Source organism: Rousettus aegyptiacus, unplaced genomic scaffold (assembly GCF_014176215.1).
Source record: "Rousettus aegyptiacus isolate mRouAeg1 unplaced genomic scaffold, mRouAeg1.p scaffold_m13_p_18, whole genome shotgun sequence".
Taxonomy (NCBI): domain Eukaryota; kingdom Metazoa; phylum Chordata; class Mammalia; order Chiroptera; family Pteropodidae; genus Rousettus; species Rousettus aegyptiacus.
The window spans coordinates 13,953,290-13,970,280 of NW_023416293.1; the positions used below are offsets into that span (position 1 = coordinate 13,953,290).

Genomic DNA, 16,991 nt, shown 5'->3' on the forward strand with positions numbered 1-16,991 from the left:
ATAGTGTTTATTTATCATGTTTGGCTGACAATGTCTCTGGTATTTAGTCCTTTCAATTTGAACAAGAAGCTCAACTCAATCGCATCTTTAAAAAACAAAAAATAGTTTGCAGCTGAGGGCGGGTGAGGAAGTTTTATGAAGATGGAGTGGGAACTGCAACCCAAGGACATAACAGACAAGAAACGACTTTCCCCTCCCTCTTCTTCAGAAGTAGTCTTCCGCACGGCCTAACGCTCTAACATAACCCCGGTCTCAACATTTCAAAAGATACAGAACTTCCCAGCATGACGATAAAGTTTTCCTGTGTTCCAATAATAAAGCCTCAGCGAACCAGTGACTTCCAGTTCCTCTGGGCCCGGCGAGCGGCGGGGACTAACGCCTGAGTGCTCGCCTGCAGTATCAGTGTGGGGGTCGGAAACAGATGTCCATGGGACAATGCCATTTGTTGTCACTGTCGATACTATGTGGCAACTTTCCCAAATGAAATTGTTTGTGGATGGAAAAGAATGTAAGCAATGATTCATGTCCAGGAATCCTTTTTTTTTTTTTTTTTTTTGGCTGCAGGCTAACCATATTTTATTTGTTTTCGATCATAGAACATTAGTGCTTTAAACATTTTAGGATAACTTAGTGTTAGAGAATCTTTTCCACTTTTTTTCGGTCCAGCATTTCCTTCTAAATGGAGTAGCTATTTTAGGTGGTTTACTGGAAATAAGTAAATGCCTTACTGGTGTCTGAGAATTCAGATAAATGAATGACAAGCCCTGCTTAGTATTTTTGTTAATAATTTAGTTGTTTCTTTTTATTTTGTTAAGTAATTTGAAGGGAGAATTCCCAATAATCAAACATTAAGTGGAAACATTTATTGGTAATAGGCGGCATTGCGTGATCTTGGTTTGAAACTTTCATGAACATTATGAAGGATTATCCAGTAACTCATACTTACTGTCAGAGACAAATTAAATATTAATTTATAGAGAGGCTTAAATTGTGCTCACAAGAAATCAGGTACAACAAAGCCACTTAAACAGGAGGCCTTCCATGTCACGTGACACACACAAACCATACTTTTCAGAAAGAAAACCTGACACGACAAGGTATACTACCCCTCATTCTAGAGTCGTTTTTATAGAAAGAAATTTTATTCCGCCAATTAAAGTATTTGAGTGCTTATTCATAACAACAGATGCCTAAGGCCAGAATTATAAAATGTTTTATGTTCTTTTAAACACATAGCCATGTCTTATACTAAGGTTCCTATATCACACACACAAAAATTATTGTAAGGGACACAAAAACAAAACCTGACTTCCAAGCACCAGACAAAGGCGAGTTGCAGCCACCTGCGGTGGGAGGGGCCCTGGGCGAGGAAGCGAGAGGCTGGCGTCCCGTCCCCTAACTGTTCTGTTAATGAATTGTGGCTTCTGGCTCCCTCCGCTCTGACTTCTTTGTCTCTGCAAGATGACAGGTCAGGCTGGGTGACCTCTAGGATCCTTTAAGGCTTGTACGGGTTTTAATTCTAGTTGGGAGAAAACTTTCAGGACCTTGAATTCTGCTTTCTAGCAGTCACTGTCAGGGACATCTTTGGCTGGCAAACACATTTGAGCATCTGATGAAAGTGATGGTTAATCTGTCCAGGAAAATGCATAAGCAGAAAATGTTAATTGAATTCCAGGGGCTTCAGAGACCCCTTGAACCCGGGGTAAGAACCTTGTGCCTATTGAAAGAAGGTTGGCATCTCACGTTTCTGGGCAGATTGAAGCAGGCGATTTTAAATCGCACTGAACTGCAGCATCAAAACTTCGTAATTATTTTTAAGTTGGTTATTTTTATTTCCTAGCATTTCCACATGTTAGGAATTTCACATTGGCATCTGCGTGCTTGAAGAATGAAAACATCCACGCTGGCCAAGTAAAGGCTGGAGTTTGCCTGCATCTCTTCCTCAGTGAACCGAGACCGCCGGTGTTTCCAATTTATGAAAAATTCAAAATTAAATGCCCTTATCAAAGAGATAATGGGCCTAGGGACGGCTATTTGAAGCCTTATTCATTTTCTGGACCCAACACAGAATCCTGTCAGGCACAAATGACTGGAGAGAGTAGTAATTTAAGTAATAAATACAAACTAGAAATTAATTCTAATTCAGATTTAAGAGCATTTAAACTGCTACAGTATTCAACTCTATTTTTTGTTTTTGTGTGGGTTTGTGTTTTTAAAGCCACTGATAGGTAATTCTCCATTCTCCTAAATTCTAATATCACTTGGCGAAAGCTTTGGCCTTTTTATTAAAGTACTTTCACGCGCACCATCTCATTTGATCTTCCCGTTACTCTCACTGTTGTTACACCGAAGAGATAACTGAACATGTGTGATCATTTTAATGAATAGTTCGTCTCAAATAATCTAACTGCCCACTTCTTTGCTGAGCCAGTTTATAAGCTTTAGTAAAACTTCCTTTTTACCCTCACAACTAACTGTAACTTCTAAGTTCTCAAACGAACAAATTCTTCATAGGCTCACTTCACACTTTTCAGATTTTATTCATTTCTCCGAGTTCGGGTTAAATTAGAGAGATTTATGTCGCCTCTTCCTGGCAGTATGAAGAAGACAGAAATTCGAACCCCGACGTGGCCGGAGCAGCCCCGGCTCGTGCCAGCAGCGGTTTCGGCCCGGGAGCGCCTGCGCCCCTGCCTGCCCCCACCGCTCGCACAGACGCTGCTGGTGCACACGACACCGGGGACACCAGACACCCCGCTCGCCCGGGAGCAGGGTCCCTCAGAGGCTCCGAATCCCATCTCTGATCTCCGGCGATATTTTTCTCTGTTATGTCACAGAGGTCACCTGGCTCATGTGTGACAAACTGCCTGCATAAGTCACAGTGCCAGTGGCAGAGATTTGTGACCATGCCCCTGGTCCATTGCCTCTGAATTATTTCCCAGGCCCGCTGCCTCACATTTACACTCCGTCGGAAGATGAACAGGGGAAGGGAGTAAAACCAAGGGCAGGGCCTCGTCCTGAAGGACAAGGGGAAACAGGTGGAAGGTTAATGGCCCTGGAGTGATGCCACGAGCCTCTCAGGCTTGATGGATGGGCCTCGGGCCTGAACCGGGCATCGGCTTTCAAAGATATATTATTTCATTTGAGGAGAGACATCCTGGAGTCCTGCGTTTGTCTGCTGATAGATGACCCTCTGTCCGCAGCTGGTTATGGCGTGTGAGTTTTCCTTGGGCCTGCTCCCGCACATAAAAATTCTGCTGAGCTCCCAAGCTCTCGCGGGCCTTTCGGACTGAATGGGACGTGCGCAAGCCCGCGGCGGGGCCCTGGGGTTTGTCGCTGCTGTTTCAGTGGTTCCTCTCGCACTGTCCTCCCTCAGGAGGCGGCCGGGGGGCGGCGGGGGGGGGGGGCGGTGAAAGACACTCTGCTCGTTCACACATAACTTGATAAGGGTGGCCTGACCCCGAGAGGGGGTGGAAGGGATGCTGAGCATCGGACATCGGCCGGGCGATGCTGGCTTTTGCGTTTCGGAAGGTCCGTACCGAGGAGACGGCTCCCACGGACAGTTCCTGACTTAAGGACTGTTTGCTCCAGCTTTGAATGGTGGGCTTATTCTCGTCTATTGCTGGGTTCGGAAAGTTTGAGGCGATTTGGGGTTGGGGGCGAACAGACAGTTGGGAAAGGATGCTTTACACAGAGTCTAATGGTTGATTTGCCAGCACCACTGGGCAGTGCTGCCCAAGGATATGTCCGATGAGTTACGATCGAATTGACTGGTCACTCGGTTAATGGGACCCGTCTCCTGAATGAACCTCGTGTGACCTCTGACAAGCCGTGTCACCGTCCACAACTGCGCAGGTCGCTTAGCTGCTGCCTCCTAATGTCCACCGACTTAACAGTCATTAAAATCTCAGGAGCCCCCACCTGCCTCGGTTTATAGGTGTTCAGGAATGACTACGGGTCAGGGGTGTCTGCGTGGAGTCTTTGACCTGATAACTCCCGATTACTGTGACACAGGCCTTGTCAGAGGACATGACGCTTCGCCGCCGCGCTCAGGAAAATGTGCTCTGTTCTCTCGCCTAAGGGGGGGGGGGGCAGTTTCTTTCCCGTTCTGTCGCGTTCACTGCCCTTGTGTTTTGTAAACACTCGGTATCCCTGGAGGAAATGTCCAAATTCTCCGTGCGGACCTTTTTATCCTGAATTGCTTTGGCAAAAGTAAATTCTTCACATGAGGAAACTTCCTGTGATCATCACAGGTGCAGACGTTACTTCTGAGAAGTTCATACTGGGCAAAAGGTGCGGCTTTGGACCGTCGGCCACGTTAATAACATGCAATATTGTATATCATCTGTGTAATATGTGATGTACATCACTTGTTATAACATATGGGATTATAAAGATGTTCTTCCCTTTTCCTCTGGAATCCTGCAAAACGCAGGTGAGACCAGAGGCAGGAAGCCTGCAGACACGTGTTTAGGACCTGCAGGAGGAAAATTTAATGCCTGTTTTTAACGGAAAGCTTCAGAACCGCTAATTAATAGAGAGCCGAACGCGGAGTGTCGGCAGCGGAGAGAACCTGCTCTTCTACTTGCTGCTCTGACAAATGGATGGAAGGGCCGCTAAGGACGCCACACCCCCAGGCGAGGGGCCGTGGTGGGGGACACACACTCCCGGCAGAAGGGCAGGCCCCCAGCCACACAGGCACGCTTCCCCATCAGGCTGTGGTCGGTAGGCCTTTTTTTGCTTCTGACTCGAATGCCTCATTTCTGTTTGAAAGTTCCCACCTCTATCTCGGTCATCGTTTTCCTTCCGCTGGGGCGTTGAGACCCCATCCTGTGGGTTATGTCAGCGCCGAGAGCAAAGATCAAATCAAAGGCTCCGGCAGAATGGAAGCTCATTCCGAATGAGTGGGGAGCGCCGGCCCCCGCATCTGTCCGGTCTCCCTGCTCAGGACGCCTCCCCACGCCATCCCTGGGAGCCCTGTGCTTGCAAACAGGCCCTTAATTGCTCATTTGCAGTTGGACAAAATGCTAGATGCAGAAAGAGTTCAAAGCCAAAAACAGGATCTCAATACACACAGTCGCTTATTGTTGCAAAATTAGAATAACAAATGTTCCCAGCATGAAGCCAACATAAACTTGCCAGTTTTATTCAACCTGAGACTGGCTCAACTTTTTTTTTAGCAGCAGTAGAGCAGGCACACTTAGCACTGTTATTCTATATCGTTCTTTTTAATGACATATTTAGATCTCCATCGCACTTTGTATTTTTACGTGTAATTACCCATATTAAAAAAAACACTCATTAGTGTTCCGTTCCACCGACTTAATTATGTCCTTAATTAAATCTTGACTAACCGAGGGTCACCGCAGTGGCAGTGGGATTTGTCACTGTTTGTCAGCAGGTGTCTGGTTGCGTCTACTTCTGGTTTTCCTGTGTTTTGAATCTATTTAAGAGCTTGCTTTTTTTCTGAATGCCAGAGAGACAGAGAGAGCTCGCTAGAAGGAACAAACTGCACGCATCTGACAGAAAACTGCACAGTGAAAGCTTCTTTGCACAGGGAAAAATTTGCTATCATTAGTCTAGGAAGATCTCTAGATTAGGAGAAAGATGCTGAAAACAGGCTTGGATACAAGAGATGTACTTTTTAAAAGGTTAATATGTTTACATTCTCGAAATTATGGCCCTATTTATGTATATAATTCTGAAAGTGCCCTAAGGAACAAAAAATGACTTTTTTGTGTGGTTGTGGTGAAAACATAGCATTTGACGTTTGGCCCCCCAGGGTACTTCGTATTAGTTATTTGGGTCATGTTTGTCACTGTAAAAATAGAAAACAAATCACACAACTAGGAATCAAACTGAAAACAACAACAACAAAAAACGCCTTTTGTGTGTCTAAGGAACACCTAAAAGTTCATTATTTGGAAGCCGTTTGCACGGTTTGGAGACTGCTGCACCTTCGCGGTTCACATGAGAGGCGTGATCTTACTGCAGTACTTCAGGGAGCTGTGGCTCCCACAGGTGCCTGTGTAACAGGCCTCCAGTGTTGATCTGAGTAATTGATTAGTCCAGCTAAGCTTTTATAATTAGGTGTCAACCTTTCAACATAAGCCCTCAAAACACTTGCTGCGAATCTACAAAGCTTTTATATTTATTAATCAGTTTTTAATCTCAAATGTGTGCAAGCTACCTGCAAAGCGTTTTTTTTTTCTGGGATTAGGACGGCCCTCCTGATACTGCCCTCAGAAACTAAACTCAGACTGGATGCCGCTGAGTTTTTCAACCTAGAAAGTCTGGACTGTCAAATTCTGGTTTTTAAGATAATAACACTTACTTTCATTTAAAAGTAAAATGTCACAGGTTTTCTTCCACTTACATTGTTTTTCAGAATTCAGATTTCTAATGGTAACTTTAAATGTGACAACAGATGGCAGATGTCAGGCTATTGACAACAGAAACCAGTACTGTGACTTAATTGTCATTATATTTTTTATTTTGTTAGAATATTTTATCATTTTTACTGGTTTATCCATAACTATGGTAGGGCAGAGTAAGAAGGAATTTCAAAAGAAATACATACAATAGCTCGACTGACTAGATTTCTGAAATTTAAACCAATTCATTTCATCCTGCAGCGTTAGCTCCAGCTGCCTCTCTGAACTAACAAATATTCTCTCTCATTTGCTATTCAAGTAATTCTCAAAGCGGTTCTCATTTGATGTTTCCTCTAAGTTTCCTATCACTTCTGAGTAATTTAAAATTTAAATATGGAGCTTCTATGGTTTTTAAACCATTTCAAATGGCGAGATGGTAGGAGCTGTCCCGCACCCTGTGGGCTCTCTCCGGCCTCACCCTTGTCTGGGGTGATGAAAGCCTGGGTCATGCTGAAGCCACAAGTAACTCCTGAAGCCAGGGGAACTCAGGCTTCCTGAGGGCACAGTGCAGTTGCCTCAGGGTGGGTCAGACATTTTTAAGAGCCCTTCTTTTGTTCAGTAGATACTTGCTCACGGGTCAGTTATGTGCCAGGTAACCCTTTAGGACCTGGAGACTCACCTGCCACACCAACTCCCTTCTCCGCCCCAGGGTTACCGACATGCCATCCCCCCGGCCCACCCCCCGCCTCTGTGCGCTGTCTTCTCCCACAAACCCTCGCACAGAGCTTTGAACTCGGTGGTTACTCCACCCACATGTTGATGGTCAGAAATTCATTTATGTTAAGATCGAAAGGAGAGTTTCTCAAACTTTTCGACCCGCAGGCCCCTTTGCCCTCTTGAGATGACTGGGGAGTGCACAGGCCATCTGCTTACGTACTGTCGTACTGTCAGTTTGAAGGTATTGGGAGTTAAAACTGAGAAAGGGTTGAGAAGCGGCACGCACAGGCACGCGGGCTCCTTTGTCGCCAGGCTCACGTGTCGTTCCCCCTGGAGCCTCTGAGGTGGAGGGTCAAAGGGCAAACAACAGCTTAGTGAGTGTCTTGGGGGAAGTTTTAACTTCTTGGCCCCTCCGACCACACCTGTGAAACCGCCGATTTAAATATTACTTCTGTGGGCCTCTGCTCTTCCGTGGGGATTAAAGCTGGAAGCTAGTAGTCCCCGGACTGGGCCGGTCCAATCGGCAAGGGGCGGGGCGCCAGGAGAGACCAGGGGCAGAGACCCTCCTCCGTCGGTGTGAGGCAGGCTCGCGGCAGCCGTGGGGCAGCACAGGTGTGCGTGCGGGTCACCGACAGACTGGCACATGTCTCCCCGCATGCCAGCTGTGCCGTGCCCCCGCCACTCACACACTCACGCTGGGCCATGCTGAGCCTCGAGCTCTTTGACCCGCCATGAAGGGGCAGCTGGGAGCCACGGTGGTCCCCTTGGGCACCTACGGATTCCGTCGCCCCCGAGACCGGCAGGAACGCCGGCGGGAGACCGCGCGCACAGAGCCCAGAGCCGCCGCCTCCGTGTTCGCTTCGCCTTCGCCTGTCGCGCACTCGTTTTGCGATGCTCGGGGAGCCCGGGGGAAGGGCCGGCCCTGCCTCCCTCCACGGACCAGGAACGGCCGCCGAACGCGCTGTGCCCGAGCCGCGTCACGGTCCTGCCCTGGGCCCTGGCGGGCGTTAGCTCAGCCCCACAGCGAGGCGGGGGTGGCGTCAACCGCAGTCAGAATCTGATGGAAGCTGGAATAGAGTGAGGCTCCAGGAGTGACCTCGTCTGCCCGAGGTCGCGCTCATCTGCCGGCGGAGGCTGGGTCTGCGACGGGCGGGCCGGCTCCGAGGCTCTCGCTCTTTGCCGCCAAAGCGTGCTGTTCTCGAACCGTCTTCCGCCGCCCAAAACGCCGATGGGCGACGGCGCGTCTGAGGCTGTGTGCACACGCGTGCCTGTGGAGGAGGGCTAGCTGCCTTCTGGGATTTTCTAGAGCTTTCTAGTCAAGGGGTGGCATATTCAATCCGCACCGGCCTCACTGGTCAGCCCGTTTGGTGCACAGAATCCCCGGCCCGGACCTGCTGAATCAGAACCTGCCTCTAACGAGATTCCTAGGCAACTCGTCAGTGCCTTGAAACCGGAGAAGCACACCCCTCGGCGCACGCGGGTCCCCCCGGACTCTTACGAGAGAGCGAAGCGGAGCCATTGGTAAGGCGTCAGCTCAGGAAGTCAGCGGCGCCTCGAGTGGGAAAGCAGCGAGCACGCTTCTCAGAAGAATGCGCTGGTCTCGGAGGCGTGTGCATGTTGTCCACGGTGGCAGACACGACACACTCACTCTGCAAGGCCGCCTCGTCGGGGGACCGCGCACCGTGGGCGAGATGGCCACGCCTGAGGCCCCCGGGCGTGGTGGCCCCCGTCTGAGGTCCCTGGGCGTGGTGCCCCCCCCCCCCCCGTCTGAGGCCCCCGGGCGTGGTGGCCGCGTCTGAGGCCCCTGGGCGTGGTGCCCCCCCTCCCCGTCTGAGGCCTCCGGGCGTGGTGGCCACGTCTGAGGCTTGTGGTGTGGTGGCCGCGTCTGAGGTCCCCGGGCGTGGTGGCCGCGTCTGAGGCTTGTGGTGTGGTGGCCGCGTCTGAGGCCCCTGGGCATGGTGCCCCCCCCCCCGTCTGAGGCCCCCGGGCGTGGTGGCCACGTCTGAGGCTTGTGGTGTGGTGGCCGCGTCTGAGACCCGCCTGCAGTCCACCTCATAAGAAGCAGCGGAGCCCGAACATCTCCGCTCAGGGACGTGGTTTGCGGCGGAGTCTGATTTGTACCACAGGGCAGAGGTCATCCGGAGGAGCTCGTTAATGCACTCGCTGGGGAAGCAGATCAATCTCCACCCGCCGCCATATTGATCTGAGCGCCTGGCCGCCCACGCGCGAGCGGAGCCGGGGAGCCCTCCAGGCCCTGGGACCCCCGCAGGGGCGCCGTCGCGGCAGGGGCGGGTGCTGCGCCTCCTCGGCTGGGCAGTCCTTCGCTGCCCAGCGTTTAGACTTCGGTTTGTCCATCGGGTACTCAGAAAAAAGGGAAACAGGTTGCTTTTCTGTGAGGAATGCGTTTTCTGTGTTTTACGAACAATCGTGCTCGGTGCGCGGGTGAGGTGTGTCGGATGCAGGCAGACGGCACTAAGCTGCAGTGACCTCGGCGCGTCTTCCCGAGGGGTTGCGCGTGTGCGCCAGCGGCAGAGTCTGACTCCGGGCCCCCGAGAGCACAGAGTCAGCGGTGGTGTCACCGAAGGTCCAGCTGGTGTCACCTGGATTCCTAGATGGCCAGACGCCTTGCAGCGTGAAAAGCGTCTTCCTCTTGGAAGGACCCGGCAGAACCAGCGCTGCACAGACCTGGCGGGTGGCACCCCCGTGACGGCGATGGCCTTCACTGGGGCGGGAGCCGGTCCTGTGCTCCGCCCTGCCGACCCTGCCGAGCGGCGGGCAGTTAGCTGAAGGCAGGGAGGGGCACAGGCAGCCAGGAGTTGGTGACGACTCAGTCGGCTTCTGGGTCTCCGGGGACCGGGGCCAAGCCAGGAAGGGGTGCCCATCTCTTTCAGTGGTGACACAGAGGGACACCAAGAGGCCAAGAACATCGCTGTGCGGAGACGTGGGGGCGAGAGGTGTGGGGGGACGGGACCCCGAATGCTGCCCCGCAGGCTGGCACCACACACTCTGCCGTGACCAAGTGGATACGTCCCCAGGAAGCGATGTGTGGGCCACTAGGAAAAAGTCCCCAGGATCAAGCTTAGTTATTGTTGCCTAAATCTCTTGAGACAGAAATCTGGTCAATCACATCGCATCGTGTAGCAACTTGGGTTTTCAGCAACATGAAGAGAGTGTTCTCTCTAGGCCCCTTCCTCACCTTGATTCTAGAAGAAACCTCAGTCCTATTTCAGTTTCAGCACAAAACGGACCCCACAAGATTAAGTCACAGCTGGGTCTAGGCGCACCCCCACCCAGGCTCCTTCACTGTCTCCCCCTGGAGGCCTAGGCTGCCCTGACGGAGACTGTAAACTATGTGAAGGGCCGGGCTGCCATGCTTTGCTGGGGAAGCAAGTAGAGGGATTCTCCCAGGAGCCTTTGCGCCCAGGGAATCCCCATCACCTCGGGTCCTCATGGACCTCTCCTTCGCCTCTGCCCTGAGTTCGTTTGTATTTTTGGTGAGTGACACTGAGGCCACTTGGGTTCTTTCCTCTGTCCTCTGGCCAGCTGCCCGATTGCAGCGGCTAGCCAAAAAGGACCCAAGGACATTCGTCGACTGCATTGCAACAACGGAAGAGGTTGTATCAAAACCTCACGGGAGTCAGGGCATGCTCAGGGGACGGTCCCTAGCCTGTCCCCATCATCTACCCCCCGGCACCCCAGAGGGAGGGAGAGGCGGGCAGCTCATCCGTCTGGTTTTGGTGTCTGCATGGTTGCTTCTGGCTCAGCTGGGAGACGATGTGCGTGTGGCTCAGGGGAGGTTCATGGGGACGGGCTGGGGGCCCATATCGCACAGGTAACGCCCCGTGCCTGCTACCCTCACCTGGAGGCAGTGACGCATGGGGAAGGGAAACCCCGTGTTCCTCCCAGAGAGTCAGAGGAAGGGGCAGAACAGCCCGGTCCCAGGTCTCTCTGTTACGGGACAGCAGCGGCCCACGTGGAGAGGCCCCTGGGACCACGTCCGTAACCCGGAAGCAGGGGAACAGCCGCTCACAAACCTTCTGGGCTCGGGCGCCTGGCAGTTCCTCCGGCTGTCCCCCCCCTCGTGCCGGCCTGCTCGCGGTGCCGGTTTAATCATTGCCAGCGCGAGTCAGCGCTCCTGGACTTTGCAGCAGTCCGCCACAGTCACTGAACACCGACGCCGGATGCCGCCCGCCCCCAGCCTGTGCCGGTGGGCGCCTCCCTACAGCTGTCGCTCCTGAAGCGGGACCGCAGTGATGCGTGGTGGCGGCCCTGTCAGATGCCAGCCCAGGGAAAGCGGAGAGGCCACAGTCCGGTCGTGGACAGGGAGACGGGGGGCGGGGCAGCAGGAAGGCTCAGGTGAGCGGGTGTGGGCGCCAGAGCGGTCTATACAGTCTCTGTGCTCGGACTGCCCGCCAGAGCCCTGCAGGCCAGAGCACTGGTTCCTAATGATTAACCTTTGGCCGTGGGAAGTCGGCTTCGGCACAATACGAGGCTTGTCTTCCCCGCCCGCCGGGCTTCTGAGATAAGCGTCCGCTTTATTACGGCCGATGGCGCAGCTCAAGCCAGGCTGCGTCACGAACTGCCAGCGGGAGGTTCTGATCAAGGAAGGCGCTCGCTCGGTCCCCCCCGGCACCCCCCAGGTGCCACCCTGAGCTGAGCACCAACAGCATCGAGACCTGGAGAATTTACTCGAATGTCACAGGTTGTGTCCTTCCCGCCCCCACGCCTCCTACGACCCCTTTCTAAAGAAGAAGTGTCTTCAAAATTGCAGACATCTCTTATCTAGAGATAAGGAACAAGTTGGTCATCTGATTTATTGTCCCCGCCTGTTGTCCCGAGATGCATAAAAACCAGGTCACCTGCGGCACAGCAAAGCTGCCTATGCACCAGGTAACACGAAATACGACATAATCGATCATGGAAAATAATGCAATGGAACGCTGGCTCGGACCCCCCCTCGGAGGGCGTGAAAACCAGGGGACACGGCTCAGGAGAGGCGTTCAAGTGCCAGCCAGTCGGGACGTCTTTCTGGGGCCACGTGGGACCCAGAGCCCCGGGCGCACGTGGCTGCCGCGCACAGAACAGCAGCCCCTCCGCAGACACGGAGGAGCCGCCGGCTCGCACCGTGGGCTAAGGACAGACACACACAGGCGAAGAGCAGAAACGTGCAGCAGTGACGACAGTGCGGTCCTGTGTCCCCTCCTCGATGGGCATTTATAAAACGCATCCGTTCCGCTGGGTCCTGGGGCTCCCGTCCTGCTACGGCCTCGAGGGGTACACAGACAAACGCACCAGGGAGTCCTCGCGGAGACCCAGGTGGGCAGCACGGAGGAGGCGGCGCCAGGGGTAACAGGGGGAGCCAACCACGAAGGCCGTTACAGAGACGGCCGTTTTCGCTGCTCCCGCATCTCCACCGACACAGCGACCAGGACCGTGCGGCTCCGAGGGGCCCGGCCATCCCCACCGCCTCTGCACGCGGCAGCCAGAGGCCCACACGGGGCCACAAGACACCCGGCCCCTTTGCAAGGGACCTGGAGGAGCCACGGAAGCGGAAGCTTCGCGCCCTCCGGGGCAGCGCCCTGCTCACGCCCGCCCCTGACACACGCGCACACGGCGCCAGGAGCGAGAGCCGAGGCCGCTGCCTGCTCTTCCTCCGACCAGACGTGTCCTTACTCAGACGTACGGTCTCAACGTCCCAGCAGGACAGAGGGCCAGGAAAAGCCGCGCTCCTACCTCACGACCTGGGGTGCCCTCGTCATGCTACCCGTGAGGGTCGGCGACCATCAAACACGAGTGGGGAAGATGAGCCGCGCTGAGCCGGCTCCAGGACACACGCTCCCGCTCGCTCCACTCACCCTTCCTCCTTCGCGGTGCGGCCAGCGGATAATCGCGTAGCTTTTTCATTTTTCCGCCTGCAAAATGAAAAAAGAACATTTTCCTGCTGAGTAAATAGGCTTGTAGGCTGGCGTCCCCCGTAGGCGACCCTGCAGCCGCTCGGACGGGTCTTACTGCAGCATTAGCGTGTGTGCTCGTTGCCGCTGGGAAGAGCATCCTAAAGTACAGTATTCTAGGGTTCCCTGGAAAGAGGACTAACGATCACGAAGTCAAAACCTGCCACGGAGCCGAACTGCCACCATGGCCAGTCAGAGTGAAGCACAGGCCGTGACACAGGGTTGCTGACACAGGGACACGATAAACCTCCGGGCGAGGGCGCTCCGTTTTGGAATCGCCCCGCACCGCGGACAGCCGCCGGGACCGCCGTGCGCGCTGCTGGGCCGTGCGGCCGCCGCTCCCGGTGTCAGCCGTTTGCAGAGGACGCTGCGCCGGGCCTCCGTCGCTGCTGCCCGTGACCTGGCGCATGACGCCACACGACACCCCGGGGGTCTTCGCCAAATCACCAAGCGCCGTCCCCACAAGTCGTTCCACAAGGCGGGGACTGCGCCTGCCCCGCTCGCCGGATCCCCAGGTCTGGCGCTTACGCCCGCAAACTGCCGTCTCCTGAAAGCATCTGCGTGCCTAACGAATGAGATGCTTCCGGTCGGGGCACGCCAGCTGGTGCCACGTCTTTCTGACGGAGATGCCGGGGCCCCTTTTCCTGACCCCGAGCCCAGTCGTCGCTCCGATCTCTGCAATTGCTTTATTCCTTCTACACGGGGTCAGTGTGGCCCGCCAGCGGCGAGCGCTCCGTTTACCCTTGTTTCCTCATCCTGTCGTCTTACCGTTGCTGAGGGGACTGTCCCATCTACCTCATTTCATCCTCACAGCAAGAATGGCCTCGCACAGCTGTAGGTTAGAACACGGGACCTAGAGAAAGCGGCCCGGGCACCCTCTCAGCTGCGGCGCGCAGAGCTGTTTGGTGTCATCGGCCACTGTCCCTGTGCCCTGGACGTACAGACGCCAAGTCGGCCCCTGGCCGGCGTCACCGCCCGCATGATTCTTCCTCGTCACCCACCGCCCAGCGCCCTGCAGAACCGCTGCTTAAATGCGCACTTGTTTAAAAAAAAGCGCATCAGATTAACTTGGTGTAGAACATTCTAGCACCTGACGACGTCATCTGGAGGCGGCCTAATCTCGGGGGAAGAGAGTCGTCCTGTGGGCAGGCCGCCGGCCCTCCCTCAGGCCCTGGGTCCCCATCTGAAAACTGAACGTGACGATGTCCGTTCTGACGTCGAAGGCACGCTCTGCGGACCACGCCTAAGACAATGAGCACAAGCTCGAGAGCTTAGCGATGCCGGGCGTTACTTTTCCAGGCACAGGCGGGTCTAACACGGCCACCGCCCGCGGGAGCACAGGTCTTGGGCTGGCATGCTCTTGGCGTGTAGACTGTGGTCTGTGGGCAGCGCCCGCAACAGGCGTGTTTGTCCTGGACCCGGCCGTCCCTGGAGGGTGAGGCGGAGCGTGGCTGAGACGCCCTCGATGGCACGGCCTCCCGGCAGCCCTGTGGCCCGGCTGCTGCCCCTGGCCCTTTTTGCACACAGAGACACTGAAGTTCGGGGAGTTTGTGGGGACACTGTCCGGACAGAGGGTGGCGGTGGGTCAGCGTGGCGACCATGCGGGGCGGCCGCAAGGGCCAGGACCTTGGGTTTTGTAAACCAATGACAATGACAGCGACGGGCGTGTCCATCTCCGAGAGTCACGCTGCCTTGGTGCGAATCCTCTGGGCTCGGCCGCTGCTCGAGTCTGCGCCCCGTCTCAGCGCCCGCTGTGCTGGTGCTAGGTGCACGCGCACAGGCTGCTGGGGTCCCGACGAGGTCGGCTGGGGACAGGCTGCGGCGCCCTCCCCCCAGGGGCCAACTCCGCCCCTGCTCTGCGAATGCGGCTAGAGCGATCGGATGCGCAGCTTTTCCTGGCAGCTCACCGATTCCAAATACTTAGCTTAAGCGTTTCTAGGTGGACTATGGAGTATTTGTCCAAATAAAAATGAAGATTTTCAGGAGCAGGGCTGTGACTGACTGCAAGGCGTCTGTGCTTCGGGGGTCCTGGGCGGGCACCTCCCTGCTTCCGGCGAGCTCTTCTGTCGAGAATTACGCACGAAAAAGGAAGTAGCGAATAATGGTGCCATTTTCCCTGCCTTTTCACAGGTGGACGACCAAATGAAGCTGCTTCAGAACTGCTGGAGCGAGCTCCTGGTCCTCGACCACCTTTACCGGCAGGTGGTGCACGGGAAGGAGGGGTCCATCTTCCTGGTGACTGGACAGCAAGTGAGTACGGGGACCCGAAAAGCGCATCTGCGAACCGTGTTCGGAAGGGCAGGCCTCTGACCGGGCCGGAAGCCCTCGCGGGCTGTGGTCGGGTCACCGCAGCCTTGGTCTGGTCCGCCCCGACCCTGGCGGTCACAGCGAAGTGTCCCAGTGCACGCAGTCACAACACAGACCGTGGCCGGGCTGCGGGGGCTGGAAGTCAGGTGGCGGAGGGCCAATCGACCGTGGGCTCGAAGCTGAGGTTCAGTGCCCGGGGTTTTCTCCTCGAGCTTCTGCGTTCGTCGGCCACACTTGTTTGTCAGCGATTAAAACACGAACAGTGGCAAAAACATTAATTATGGAATCGTTACTGTTTTGGATTCGTATTGGTGGAAGAGACTGGTGCAAATGGCAAATGTCATCTAACACGTGGCATGAGGACAGGCGAATGAGAGGGGCAGGAAGGTTAGTTTTCAGATGTCGTCGCTCGAAAGGAAGAGAGAGAATTACTCTCGGGTCCTGCTCTTCTCTGAATAGCTATTCGTTCCGTCGGTGAACACGTGCGGCGTGTCCCTAGAGCGCCAGTCACCCTCCTGGGGCATCGGCACACGCTGGTGGACAGAACAGGAAAAGACTCCTGCCCTCGCGACACATGACGCTGCCGCCGGGGAAGCCGCCCGCACGGAACCCCGGGGACAGCCACGCGCCGTCAGAGGCCGGAGGCTGTGCGAGGGGAGAGGACAGGGACAGCCCGGGGCGCGGGGAGAAACAGGAGTGGCCGGCGTGGCCGTAGTGAGGAGGTGACAGTGAGGGACGCCTGGGAGGAGGGGGCAGTCGGCCTCGTGGGCACCTGGGGGCCGAGAACGTCTCGGGGGACCTAAGCCCAGCTTCGCGGGAGCTCGGCGGGCCCCCGTTTCTCGCCCTCCCTCCTGTAACTGAGGCGTCATCAAAGTAAGTGCGAGGGGCACGGCGATCCCTCCCGCGGGTCTCCGCCTTCCCACCGGGCGCCACCGCGGTGTCCGGCAGCGCTCAGGGCTGGGCACCGGGCCCCAAGGTCTTCGACACACACAGCCGTGTGTGTGCCGCGAAGCCACGCAGGGCACAGCTGAAGCCGAAAGGCCGTCTCCGCGCCATTCGCTGTGTTATTAAATAAATCACATTTTCCCAATCAGAGTAGAGGCAAGCGCTGTTTCAGAGTTTCTGCAAATTGAATCAGTTCGACTATCGACCGTCCGTCACTGCCTGCTTCCCGCTGTCCGCATTCCAGACAAGAAAACAACGGCTCGTGGGTTTGACTCCCTGCGCTTTCACGTTCGTGTTTGGCACTTTCGCCCCGTGGCCCACGTCTTTGGCGGGGACGTCTCCCTTCCCAGAGTGTGGTCGCTGGCGGGGCCCGCAGCCCGCCCTCCTGTCCCCACCCAGCCAGGAGCTGCATCGAGAGAACAAGACGCGGCCCACAAATTAATGTGATTTCATTTCCTTCTGAGTTCCAGAGATGAAATGGTTCGGCCGTCCCTTCTCGAAGCACTTTCGTGCTGCTCTTCAGAAATACCCCTTGCCTCACATTTCATTTTCCCTTAAGTGCTGCCCCTGGGTAGAGGTAATTACCACTTAAAAAGTAGAGAAAGTGCATTTCTTGTCTTTCTGATTTTCGAAACCAAGAACAGTCGAGGAACACATGGCATTTATGGTCTTTAGTGTCAGTTATTGCTACTTGGTGTGT

At 55.1% G+C, this 16,991-nt stretch overlaps 1 protein-coding gene across 4 annotated transcripts in view; it reads left to right on the top strand.

The window, feature by feature from the left end:
• NR5A2 (nuclear receptor subfamily 5 group A member 2) overlaps nucleotides 1–16,991 on the top strand; it is an 85,243-nt gene that overhangs the window by 35,287 nt on the left and 32,965 nt on the right. For all 4 annotated transcript variants that reach the window (XM_016150566.2, XM_016150564.2, XM_016150563.2 and 1 more), the window contains one exon: nucleotides 15,170–15,289. In XM_016150566.2, coding sequence (XP_016006052.1) covers nucleotides 15,170–15,289 — 120 coding nt within the window. The remainder of the gene's footprint in view (nucleotides 1–15,169; nucleotides 15,290–16,991) is intronic.